The following is a 13323-nucleotide window of genomic DNA, read 5'->3' as shown; positions in this document are numbered from 1 at the left end:
TTCCTGTGGAGCCACTGGTGCGTTCCAACCGCTGACCTTTTGGTTAGCAGCCAAGCTCTTAACCATTGCAACACCAGGGCTCCTTCTGGGCACACTGGGGGTGCACATTAGAGAATGGGGAGAGATGGTGGAGGAAGCACGGAGCTGCCTTTAGTTCCAGAGCAGGAGATGGTAGGCAACGAGATGGAAAGCTTTGTGGGGTGGGGTGAGGGGCAGGAAGGGAGGGTCCTGCCCTGGTTACAGAACTTGCTTTTTACTTTGTAGGCAACGGGCAGCCAGAAGGGTTTTGAGCGAAGGAGCCAGACAATCAAAGAGGGACACAATAGCAGTGGTATTAAAATTCAGGTGCCCTTCCATTTCTTGTTGGGAGATATGTGTGCCAGCATATCACAGAGACAAGTCTGCAGGGGCATAGAACTGAATGTTAACAGAGCTTATCTCCGAGTGGGGTGATTACTAGGATGTTCTATTGTCTTCTCTCTGCTCATCTGTATTTTCTAATTTTTCTGAAAAGGACATGCATTGCTTGTATAATTAAAAAAGCAATAAAAGCTGTAAATAATTAACGCCCTCCTCTCTTCAGGGCTTAAATTGGATGGATGGATTTTCAGACCAGTTCTTTCAAACATTTGCTGAGTTCCTGGCCTTAGAAAGGCACCATTGATGAACACAGGCCGTGGGGCTGTGTTGGGCGGGCGGACAGGGAAACAAACTTAGTCCTTTAACCAAGAAACTCTAGACCTCACTAAACAGGAACTCTTTCTCTGGAGGACAGAGGCACCTTTTGAGTCTCACATTAAGTTCTTCTTGGGGGCTGAACTAAATCACCGTTTGCAGTTCCTAAAACTGTGGACACATGTGGAAATGATCAAGGTGGCCACACGCCCTACCTTTTGGGGTTGATCCTCAGTTTTTTCTGCCTGCCGATCCCACGAGACATCTTCGCCCTCCTTCGAGGCAGTCCTTTCTTCTGCTCAGGCTCAGACACCCAGTCCTGGGACGTCATTCCTGGGGCTTTTGGGCCGGGAAGCTGAAAATACCAGTCACGTTGGCACCATACTGCCCTCATGATGGGGACAGCCCAGAAGGGTTCTCTCTCCGCAGACAGGGAAATCAAGGCACGGAAATGCAGCGACGTCAAGCAGCCTGAGCCCCAGAGGGGTTCTGATTGGGCAGCTGCAGAGCGTTCCTGGGCAGAACGTTCTAGAACTCTGCCTGGGCTGGATCCACAGAGGAAAGACCAGACCAGGAAACACCATGGCCAAATCCTTTTCCTCTTCCCACTCCACCTATCCAGGTACCCCTGCCTGATTCCTAATTGCGTTTTGGAGGAAGGAGAGCTAGTGGGCTTTGAAGTCCCCTTCTCTCAGTTCCACACATTCTATTAATTCACCACACCCAAGATGGAAGTGCTATCATGCCCACAGGCTCCACCTGAGGAAAGAAGGGGCAACTCGAAAGGCTCCTGGCTCTGGGCTCTTGTCATTGTTCTGTACAATTTGATTAGGACTCTGGGATTCCTCTGCAGGTGCCCTGGCCCAAGCCACCCCACACAGGACAGTGGCCTCAACTATAAAATCTACATGCATGGCCTCACTCTCAAGATAGGACTCTAAGTTTGTCATTTAGTCACCAAGTGAGAACTCTCTTGAGAACCCACCACATTTCCCTTTTTGCCTCTGCTGCCAGGAGACTCAGAGGTAGGTCTGCATCCAATCATAGTAATCACTTTTCCAGATTCCCCAGTACAATGACTTTCTTCTTTTAAGAAATGGCTTTTGCCTGGGGTCCACCTCTCAATAAGAGCCTCTAGTTTATAATCAGATTGCCCAGATTCCTCCCTCGGATGGTGTTTCATTTCCCTTTTTGCCTCTGTTACCAGGAAGCTCAGAGTTAAGTATTATGTCTAAACCCATTGCCGTCAAGTTGACTCTGACTCATAGTGACCCTATAGGACAGAGTAGAACCGCCCCATAGAGTTTCCAAGGAGCACCTGCCAGATTCGAACTGCCGGCCTTTTGGTTAGCAGCTGTAGTAGCACTTAACCACTACACCGCCAGGGTTTCTATATCTCACGCAGACTTTGGACACACTAATTCTTTCCTTTGAAACGTTTTTATGATTTTTTTTGGGGGGGGGGTTGGTTCTCCTTTTTTTTTTTTTTTTTTTTGCCTTAGTTCTCTCCTGCCCTACAAATGCTCCGTTATTCATGGGGTACTACTGCCTCAGCTTCCCGTTCTCTCTCCCATTACAGATCCTGCCTGATTAAGCGAGTGCTTGCAGCCCCAGGGCCCCGGGGAAAGCAAGCCTTACCTTGGACATCTGCACAGGCCCTGGGTCTCCCCGGCTGGTCCTGATCCATCCTTCCAGACCCTCGTCCTGGGGGCCACCCCCAACGAGATGCAGCGATGAGTACACAGAGGAGGTCTTCTCCTTCTGCTCGGCAGGCAGGGGGAGGCTGCGGCTCAAGCAGCACCATGTCAGCCGCGGCTCAGCGTTCAAGGAAGGGAAGGGGCCCTCAGCCCCACAACTCCTGGGGCGTGCTGAGTGGGGAGGCAAGGCCGGCTTGGGCCAGATCGGGGGCTGCATGATGGCGGAGAGGAAGAAACTAGGCTCAGAGGAAAGGCTGAGGCTGAGGTGCGCCAGAGGTCCTGAGGAAGGGCCTTCTGATGCCTTCTCCCAGGCGGGTGGCCAGGGATTCGGGGCACCCTCAGGGGGTTTGGCCCTCACTGACGTGCTGCCTGAGCAGAAACAGGGAATGGTGGGAGCCTTGAGCTCTGTGTCCTGGGCCAGGAAGGAGCCAGGTGTGGGGATGGACGTAACAGAGGCCGGGTCTCTGGGTCCCAGGGATCTCATATCCAACCGGTCCTCTCCCTCTTCTCCTGTCTGCTTCTCTTCCACCCCGTCCCATGCCCTGGGCCAGTCCAGGTCCTTGCCAAGGCTGTCTGCCTCTTCTGGAGTCCTGCCTGAGGCTGGCCCAGGGGACAGGGCCGTCCCCCACCCTGACTCCACAAAGGGAGCCCATTCCTCAGGCCACCCCCTCCTGCAGAGAGGGTCCTGGCCTTGCCCGCACCCCCTCGCACCTGGCAGCTTGGAGATGTTCTCTCCCTGAGGCAACCTGAGCAGGTACTTTGGGGTAAAGGCATGATCTGGAGCCAGAGGCAAGGCTGACAGCTGGAAGCTGCTCCCGTCTGGGGCCTGGGGGTAACTCCTGGGGGGCAGAGCTGCAGGATGCAATGGGGGCTTCTTGCTCCTGGGCCCGGCCTGCCTCAGGACAGCCAAAGAAGAGCTCCAGGAGGCACCAATAGACTCCGAGGGCACGTTGCTCCTACCCCCCATGCGGTCAGTGATTAGGGGCCTCTCTTCTGGCTTCTCCCCAAGCTTACTGTCCTGAGCCCAGGCTGGCGGGGAGGCAGCCTGTGTGGGGCCCTCAGTGGTCTCTCCTCTCTCACCTCCTGTTCCCAGAGGCTCTGCCTGGCCCTGGCCCCCAACCTCCTCCACCTTCAGCTTCTTCCTTTCTGAGGGAAGCCTGTCTCCCATGGTTGGGGCCTGCTCAGGAAGACTGCTGGGTGGCCTCGGGGTGCCCTGGGCCCACAGGAAGGTCTCCTCTCCCCCATTGCTGCAGCTGGCTCCTTCCTGCTTGTGGGCATCGGGGTCTCCTCCTTTGAGGGGGCCAGGGTCCAGGGACAGCTCACCTCCTGGCTCTAGCTTCCTGTTTGGAGGAAGCTGAGGGCTCTTGGGACCTAAAAGAGGGCCATCTGTGCAGCTGAGCGTGGAGGGTCCCACGGTCCCATTTACCCCAGGCTCATCGCTGTCTCCTGATCTGGCCTTGGGGGGCTCAGCCACCAGGGAGAGCTCTGGGGCCACTCGGCCTCCCCAGAACCCCAGCTCAGCCCCAGAAGACACAGGTGCAGGAGAGAGAACATTCCCACAGATGGGGGTCCTCACGTCCCTGCAGATGGGGGTCCTCATATCTCCACAGACAGGGGTCCTCGCTTCCCCAGAGACAGGAGTCCTCACATCCCTGCAGGCAGGGGTCCTTGCGTCCCCACAGGCAAGGTTCCTTGTGTCCCCACAGATGGGGGTCAAGTCCCCACAGACAGGGGTCCTCACGTCCCCGAAGATGGGGGTCCTCACATCCCCACAGATGGGGGTCCTTGCATCCCCACAGGTGGGGGACCTCATGTCCCCACAGATGGGGGCCCTCACATCCCCACAGACAGGGGTCCTTTCTTCCCCACAGACAGGAGTCCTCATGTCCCCACAGATGGGGGTCCTCATGTTCTCACAGACAGGAATCCTTGCTTCCCCACAGATAGGGGTCCTCTTGTCCCCACAGATGGTTGTTGTCACATCCCAGCAGATGGGGGTCCTCGCATCCCCGCAGATGGGGGTCTTCATGATCCCTGCCTGCATAGTCTCCTGGGGAGGCGGGTCCACCCTCAGCTCCCCGGCCTTCTTGCCTCCATGGGTGCTGGCTTTGCCTTTCTGGTAGATTTTCTTGAAGGTCTCATCCCCGTATACCTGCCATTTCTCCTGGGTGAACATCTTCAGCCTCCTCTGGCTGCCTCTCTTCCCAGCCGCCCTGCCCCTGCTGGCCACCCCCTCCCCGGCAGGAGTCTTCTGGGAGTCTGCGGGGATGGGGCTCTCCCCTGCAAGGGTGCCAGACAGATCATCCACGGCAGCCTGCCGGACCAGGGCCCGGGGGTGAGTGCTGAGGACGGCTGACAAAACGGGGGCGGCCCGGGGGCTCAGCAGCCTCTGCCTCGGAGGGCAGGCCTCCTGGGGGTCCTGCCACGGGCGGGTGCTCTCAACGAAGGGCAGCGAGTTGCTCCTGGTGACAGGCATGCTCTCTGCGGTGGTGGAGAGTTGGGTGGGGACGGAGTGGAAGGAGAGGGGCCGTGCCTTGTCTGCAGGTGTGCAGGTGGACCGGGCCGGGCCGAGGGCAGCGTACCGCCTGCGGCCAGGCTCTAGGGCCCGCATGTCGAAGTGGAAGGAGTCCTTGTAGGTGTAGGGCACGGGCAGGTCGATGCTGCCCTGTTTGGACAGCACCATCTTGCGGGGCCGCACCGTGTCCAGCTGCGGGTCGTCCACCACGGCCTGGTTATGCGAGATGAGCCGTGCGATGCGCTCCTCCAGCCGCTTCTTCTCCAGTTCCAGGGAAGCTGCCCGCTCACCTGGCCCTAGGCCCCCCTCGCCCTGGGTGCTGGGCTCCGACAGGCTGTGCAGGGGGCTGGCAGGCACGGGTGCCTGCTCCGCACTGTCCGAGCGGGACAGGTAGCCTGAGTCTGAGCTCTCACACTTCTGAAGCCAGCCTTCCAAGCCCTTGGCCTCCCAGGTCTTCTCCCAGGATGTAGCCTGCTGCCGCTGCAAAGGACACGGCTTGCTGGCCGTCGGAGACTTCTGCTCTAGCAGCTTCCTCTGAGGCTGCAGCCCGGCAGAGTCCAAAGGGGCCTCTCTGTCGGCAAACATGGGCCCTGCACAGGGAACAACTTCTGGCTTCATGTCCAGACTCTTGGCAGTGGACCCTGGGCAGTGCCCAGGAGAAGGGGGTCTCTCGGCTGCCCCATCACCCTGCCTCTGGCTCCGGCCGTCCCCGATGTCGTCTGCTCCGGGGGTCTCTCCAGCCCCATCTCGCTCGTCCGGGAGGCTGGCACTGCCCCTGTCAGACTCAGAGGACCGCCGCGAGTTGTTGAGATGCGTCTGGGTACGCCTGTGCTTGTACAGGTTGCTCTGGGTCTTGAAGGCAATGCCACAGACGGCGCAGGGAAAGGGCCGTTCACCCGTGTGGGACCGGATGTGCTTCTCCAGGACACTGGGCTTCAGGCAGTCCCGGCCGCAGTGCGGGCACAGGTACCTGCCGGCACTCCGCACCTTGCTGGGGCTGCTTACTGGGGGCCCCAAGCCCGATGACAGCACAGGCAGAGCACTGACGAGGTTCAAAGTCAGCACCGGGGCAGGTGGCTTCGCCACCTGGGCAGGACCAGGCCCTTCGGGCTGCAGGAAGGGGCTGAGGATGAAAGGCAGGCTGGCCCCATCCAGGCCGCCAGGCGCCAGGGCAGCACGTGGCTGCAGGCCCCCCAGAGGCACTGTGTGATACAGGGGGAGCGGCAGAGCCTTCAAGAACACAGTGGGGGCCAGGCCCTGCTCCTGCGGCAGAAGGATGGGGCCCAGGGTCAGGCGAGGAGAGGCCTGCCTGCTGGGGGGCCCAGAGGGGCTGGGAGCATGATTGTCCCTGGCAGGCGGGGTCTCCATCCCACATCATCCAGCAACCTGTGGGCAATAACCAAATATCACCACGCTGAAGGGTAAGAGTACACAATACTGGGGAAGCCAGCAGGACTTGTCCAAGGCAAGGTCATGGAAGCTCCATCGACACACCCAAACTCCCTGAGGGACCGAATTGCTGGGCTGAGGGCTGTGGGGACCACGGCCTCAGGGAACATCCAGCTCAGCTGGCATAACATCATTTATAAGGAAAAAGTTCTACATTCTCCTTTGGTGAGTAGTGTCTGCGGTCTTAAAAGCCTGTGAGCAGCCATCTAAGATACTCCACTGATCTCACCCTATCAGGAGCAAGGAAGAGTGAAGAAAACTAAAAACACAAGGGAAAGATTAGTCCAAAGGACTAATGGACCACATCTACCACGGCCTCCACCAGACTGAGTCCAGGCCGCCACCAGACTGAGTCCAGTACAACTAGATGGTTCCTGGCTACCACCACTGACTGCTCTGACAGGGGTCACAATAGAGGGTCCGGGACAGAGCTGGAGAAAAATGTAGAGCAAAATTCTAACTCAAAAAGAAAGACCAGATTTGCTGGCCTGACAGAGACAGGAGAAACCCTGAGAGTATGGCCCCTGGGCACCCTTTCAGCTCAGTAATTAAGTCACTCCTGATATTCATCCTTCAGCCAGTTTGGACCGGCCATAAAACAAAACAAGACTAAAGAGGCACCCCAGCCCAGGGGCAAGGACTAGAAGGCAGGAGGGAACAGGAAAGCTGGTAAATAGGGAACTGAAGTTTGAGAAGGGAGAGTCCTGACATGTCGTGGGGTTGTTAACCAATGTCATAAAACAATATGTGTACAAACTGTTTAATGAGAAACTAGTTTGTTCTGTAAACCTTCATCTAAAGTACAAAAAATAAATCACCACACAGTTAAGTCTCTCCTGTCCCACCGAAGCCTGACAACAGCCCCACCCCCAACGAGTCCTAACCCTTTAAATCCAAAGAAAAATCCAGGGCCGTGGAGTCAATTTCAACTCATAGCAACCCTGTAGGACAGAATAGAACTGCTCCATAGGGTTTCCAAGGCGGTAAATCTGTGTGGAAGCAGACTGCCACATCTTTCCCCCACAGAACGGCCGGTGGGTTCAAACCATCAACGTTTTGGCTCGTAGCTGAGCGCTTTAATCACAGCACCACAGAGCTCCTATCTTTTTCCAAACTCGTTGCCATAGAGTCGATTTGGCAGAGTAGAACTGCCCCATAGGGTTTCCAAGGAACAGTAGGTGGATTTGAACTGCCAACCTTTTGGTTAACAGCTAAGCTCTTAATCACAGCGCCACCAGGGTTCCCCTATCCCTTTACTCAGGTAGAAAAGAGGAAACCAAGGCTCAGAGTGGTGGAGCGGTTTGTCGTGCAGCCGACAGGTGGTACAGCTGGGATTTCAGCCAGGGTCTGTCTGAACCCTGTCTCCCAGACAACCGTCCAATGGGGGCTGGATGGTGCCCGAACGATTGGGTTGCCCCTGCTGATCCTGGCACCCGGGCAGAGGAGCCACTCAAAAACTGTGCTGACGTCACCAAAGAGAAAGTCATGTGGCTTGTCGGGGCCTCGAGGTCCAGAGGGCGTCTGTGCACTTGGGGCAAGTCCCATTCAGTCCCTGGGACTCAGTTTCCAGATCTGTGAGATGGGCAGGAACCTCTCTGAGGTTCGGAGTCTCTGCCACTGGATGAGGATGAGGAGGAGGATAACTGCCCGAGCGTGGGGCTGCCAGAGCTAGCAAACGGAAACACAGGACTTCCAGCTACATTCGAGTTTCAAATAAACAATGAACAACTTTTTTAATAAGCATATGACCCAAATAAGGAGCCCTGGTTGCTCAACGGTTAAGCCTTCCGCTGCTAACTAGAAGGTTGATGGTTTGAATCCACCCAGCAGCTCCACGGGAGAAAGACCTGCCAATCTGCTCCCGTAAAGAATACAGCCTAAGAAACCCTATGGGGCAGTTCTACCCTGTCACATGGGATTGCCATGAGTCAAAATCGCCTTGATGGCACCCAACGACATGACCCAGATATTGCATGTGAATGATCTTTAGCATAAGTATATCCCAAATCTTGCATGGCTTATACTACTACTAAATGCTAAAGAGATGCTAAATAATATACATGCTAAAAAAAAATGTTTATCTGCACTAGCAAGCAGCCATCTAAGATGCATCAATTGGTCTCAACCCACCTGGATCAAAGGAGAATGAAGAACACCAAGGATAGAAGGTGATTATGAGCCCAAGACACAGAAAGGGCCACATGAACCAGTGGCTACATCATCCTGAGACCAGAAGAACTAGATGGTGCCTGGCTACAACCAATGACTGCCCTGACAGGGAACACAACAGAGAACCCCTGAGGGAGCAGGAGAGCAGTGGGATGCAGACCCCAAATTCTTATAAGACCAGATTTAATGGTCTGACTGAGACTGAAAGGACCCTGGCAGTCATGGCCCCCAGACCTTCTGTTGCCCCAGGACAGGAACCATTCCTGAAGCCAACTCTTCAGACATGGATTGGACTGGACAATGGGTTGGAGAGGGATGCTGGTGAAGAGTGAGCTTCTTGGATCAGGTGGACACTTGAGACTATGTTGGCATCTCCTGCCTGGAGGGGAGATGAGAGGGCAGAAGGGGTTAGAAGCTGGAGAAATGGACATGAAAAGAGAGAGTAGAGGGAGAGAGCAGGCTGTCTCATTAGGGGGAAAGTAATTGGGAGTGTGTAGCAAGGTGTATACGGGTTTTTGTGTGAGAGACTGACTTGATTTTAAACTTTCACTTAAAGTACAATAAAAATTATTTTAAAAAAATGTTTATCTGGAATTCCAGTTTAGCTGAGTGTCCTGTATGTTATCCAGGGACAGAACCAGGATCAGGCTCGGCTCCTTCCTCAAAGCTGGGGAGGGGCGGGGGGGGCAGGGGTTCAAAACCCCTCTAGCTCCAGCTGGGGCACAGCTGGTTCCCTCTGACCCTGGGGGAGATGGACCGCTGGGCAAATGCTCGGGAAGGGAGCAAGAGAGGCCCAGCCACGTCTTTAAGCCACGGAAGCGACAGCCAGGTACAGCAGTTGGGCAGGCCATGGTTGAAGGATCAAGGCCCCAGACACTTTGTCCCCAGGCACCCATTCCAGGGGCTCCCGTAAGCACCCTTCACCAATCATCTAGTTCAGCTCCTCAAAAAAAAAAAAAAACACTCTAAACTCTAGCCTTGACAGGGTCTTAAAAGTCAGTAAGCAGCCAAGATACATTTCCTGGTCCCACCCCAGCTGGAGTAAAGGAGAACAAAGAAAACCAAAGACACAAGGGAAATATTAGTCCAAAGGACAAATGGACTACAACTACCACAGCCTCTGCCAGACTGAGTCCAGCACAACTAGCTGGTGCCTGGTTACCACCACTGACTGCTTCATAGTTCGACCATGTATATGAGGCTAAACGGGCATGCCAGCCCAAAAGCAAAGACAAGAAGGCAGGAAGGGACAGGAAAACTGGACAAACGGAAACAGGAAACTTGGGGTGGAGAAGGGGAGAGTGTTGACAAGTCGCAGGGTTGGCAACCAATGTCAAAAACAATTTGTGTATTAATTGTTTAATGAGAAACTAATTTGTTCTATAGACTTTCACCAGAAGCACACACACAAAAAAACTCCAGCCTTGAGCTTCAAGGTATCGGAAGCAGCGGCATGCCGGAGCCAGCTCTTACAGCCTTACTCCAGCTCTCGAGAGCCAACTGTCACACGCTGAAGAATTTTGCAAGCCAGTTGTTAAAGACAACCATAATTAAAAGATAAATTATATAAACTTACAACTAAATAGATTCTATTAAAAGCAAAGGAAGTAAATACAGTCCATCACTTCCTAAGTCTTTTTACATCTAAGTCTTATTACATCTTACCTGCCAGTTGTCTTGAGGTTATCGATGTCAATTGTATCTGCAGGGTGGAAGTGCTTTATCACAGTGTGATACTGCACATTTCGTCCCAGCTTTGTGTCCAGTTCATAGCTAGAAACTGGCCACAGTGGGAGTATTTACACCACAGAAATGGGCAGATGCTACAAATCAGGCTTTTTTGTTTTATTTTATTTTATTTTGCTCAGCAGTCTACCAGGCAAAAGGAGCCCGCGTAGTACAACAGTCAAGTGCTCTACTGCTGACCAAAAGGTTGGCAGTTTGAACCCACCCAGTGGCTCTGCAGGAGAAAGACCTACTTCAGTAAAGGTCATAGGCAAGAAAACCCTATGAGGCAGTTCTAACCTGTCACTTGGGGTCTCTGTGAGTCACAATTGACTTGATGGTACCCAACAACTGCGGAGAAGGGACAGCAGGTATGAGCGTCTTGCCCATCATCTGTTCTTAAGACAAACCTCCGCCTGGCATTCCGATCTCTCAGCACCATGCCACCTGCGAGGCCTCTTTGCCCAAAAACTCTGAGGCTTTCTAACTTTTTAAGGAAAGATTCAAAAACAGGCATATTTAGAGATTCCTAGGTGGCCGCCAGAATTCATGAGAGCGGTTATGAAAGGATGATAAAGGCTTGTCTCAAGACACTGCATCCTTCTCAGTTAGCCGGAGAGTCTCAAGAGGCTTCCCAGGGCACTCACAGGCTGAATTCCTGTCCCTGACTAACTGTCTGGCTCCTGAAAAGGCCTGAAACTCAGTGTCCTCGGCTCTAAGGACAGCGTCATCGGGGCAGAAGTGCCGGGAGGAAATGAGCCCCAGGTGGGGCAAACAGTTAAAACATTCAGCCGCTAACCTAAAGATTGGAGGTTCAAGCCTACCCAGAGGTGCCTTGGAAGAAAGCCCAGGCGACCCAAATCTGGATAATCAGTCATTGAGAACCCTGTGGAGCACAGATCTGCCCTGACACACGTGGGGCCATAGTGATTCGGAGCCAACTATGTGGCAACTGATCGCTGGGAGGAAAAGTTCAGGGTTGGGAGGAGGAGGAAGGAAGGAAGGAGAACCAGAGGAGGGAATGAAACCCTCCACCTTTACCTCAGGGGGGCGTTGAGTAGACAGGAAACCTAGGCACCCTTGCCTGGTGCAGTCTGGAGAGGCACCAGGCCCCAGAGCAGAAATGTTGTGCCCCATGCCAAGTGGAAAGAAGGGAGGAGCCCACCGTGTTCTCAGGCAGCAGCAGCAGAATGAACCCCGGAGCCCAGAAGCGACTGGAAAATTAAGGACCAGAATCGATGGAGAGGCTGTGAAAGGGGTGTCTTAGTGGAGACTCACTGAGGAACTGGTGGTTGAGAGCCACAAACCTCCTCCAACATAAACCCCATCTCAGGGGAAAGAGAACAAGAAAGGAAGCCGAGAACTGATCCCCCAGGGTGCAAGGAGCAGGCTTCAAAATCGAAATTCTAGAATAAGAGGGCTCTGTCTCTGACACACCTGCCACTGCCGTTTTTTTGCCCTCTCAGCAGACTGTTCTGTGATCACGGCGCAGTCGATGCCTGTTCGTAGCAGATTATCCCTGCAGGCAAGATAGCGTAGACTGACACTGGAAAGGTGCTTTCTCAGGGGACCTCCAAGGCCCGGCCACTTCTCACTCTGAATCAAGAAGAGAAAAAGTCCTATTATCCCATGGACTAATGGGGAAACTGAGGACCAAGAGTGGAGAGGGCTTGCCAGAAGGCCCTCCCCTTGCATGTGGCAGGGATGGGTCTAGGAAGCTCCCTGGCCCCTGCCATCTAGGCTCATGGTCTAGTGCTCCCCTGTTCCACCCCCATCCCAAGGGCAGCCATACAGAGAACTCACGGATTCTCCAACTTCTTTATCCTGCCATTTGCCCAGCACCCCACTTTTCCCCAACATTTCACTCCACCTAAAACCAAACACCAGTTGCCATGGAGTCTACCCTACTCAGCCACCCCATGCGTGTCAGAGTAGAACTAGGGTAGAACTAGTAGAACATAGGGTTTTCAGTGGCTACGTTTTCAGAAGAAGATCGCCAGGCACCTCTTACAAGGCACCTCTGGGTGGACTCGAACACCAGCCTTTTGGTTACTGGTCAAGCATGTTAGCTGTTTGCACCAGCCAGGGGTTCCAAGGGAATATGATACTGGGCTTATAAGAGAAGGCCAAGCCAAGCCAAGCACGGTGCCGTCGAGTCGATTCCAACTCATAGCAACCCTATGGGACAAAGTAGAACTGCCCCAGAGAGTTTCCAAGGAGTGCCTGGCACATTTGAACTGCCAACCCTTTGGTTAGCAGCCGTAGCACTTAACCACTATGCCACCAGGGTTTCCTAAAGTGGAAGTACTGGGCATCGAACCCAGGACCTCATGCATGCTAAGCACACACTCTACCACTCCCTTTAAAGGGAAACACTGGTTCTATAGCATTCTAACTGCAAAGATTTGGCAAAGGAAACTACCCCTTGTTCTACCTGCATGAAGCCTCAAATACAACTGATTTTCTGGTGGTGGAGTGGTGTGGCTAGGTGGTAGAACCTCCTGGAGAAATGTTCTCTCCAAGGAGTCTCTTTCACCTCTGGCCAATCTCCAGAGGCATGGAGCCCTAACCAGTTGCCATCGAGTTGACTCCAACAGATGGTGACCCCAGGTGTGTCAGAATAGAACTTCGCTCCACAGGGTTTTTAGTGGCTGCATTTTTGGAAGTAGATCACCAGGCCTTTCTGCCAAGGCACCTCTGGGTAAACTTGAACCTCCAATCTTTTGGTTAGCAGCTGAGTGCATTCACCATTTAGTCACACCACCCAGGTACTTCCCCCTCCACCACCTTGTCCAGCAATATTCCTTAGGGCAAATGTGCAGCTTTACGGAGGAACGTGGAACAGACCGGGAAAGAAGTGACTCTTTGCAAATCTCTCTTTTTTCAAAAACAGACTGGTGGAAGAAACAACATGAAAATGCCACAAATACATCTTAAAAATTCACACCTGGGCAATCAGTAACCAAAAGAGAGCAGGGATGGCCATACTCGTATCAGATAAAACAGACTTTAAATAAAAATCTACTGAAAGAGAGCAATAAGGACATTACATAATAATAAAAGAGCCAATCCATAAAGAAGACATAACAATTA

At 53.6% G+C, this 13323-nt stretch overlaps 1 protein-coding gene across 12 annotated transcripts in view; it reads right to left on the bottom strand.

Moving 5' to 3' along the window:
* The window catches only part of ZNF831 (zinc finger protein 831), a 163102-nt gene that overhangs the window by 137471 nt on the left and 12308 nt on the right, over nt 1-13323 (bottom strand). For 10 of the 12 annotated variants that reach the window (XM_064276296.1, XM_064276292.1, XM_023538787.2 and 7 more), the window contains exons 2-3: nt 2314-6273; nt 891-1030 (exon numbers count right to left, since the gene is read on the bottom strand). In XM_064276296.1, coding sequence (XP_064132366.1) covers nt 891-1030; nt 2314-6255 — 4082 coding nt within the window. In that variant the 5' untranslated portion in view covers nt 6256-6273. Of the gene's footprint in view, nt 1-890; nt 1031-2313; nt 6274-11667; nt 11827-13323 lie in introns of all 12 variants that reach the window. The other 2 variants (XM_064276294.1, XM_064276293.1) reach the window with 1 other exon arrangement.

Source organism: Loxodonta africana, chromosome 24 (assembly GCF_030014295.1).
Source record: "Loxodonta africana isolate mLoxAfr1 chromosome 24, mLoxAfr1.hap2, whole genome shotgun sequence".
NCBI lineage: Eukaryota > Metazoa > Chordata > Mammalia > Proboscidea > Elephantidae > Loxodonta > Loxodonta africana.
The sequence above is the reverse complement of the archived record's forward strand: the minus strand, read 5'-3'. Positions and strand labels throughout refer to the sequence as shown.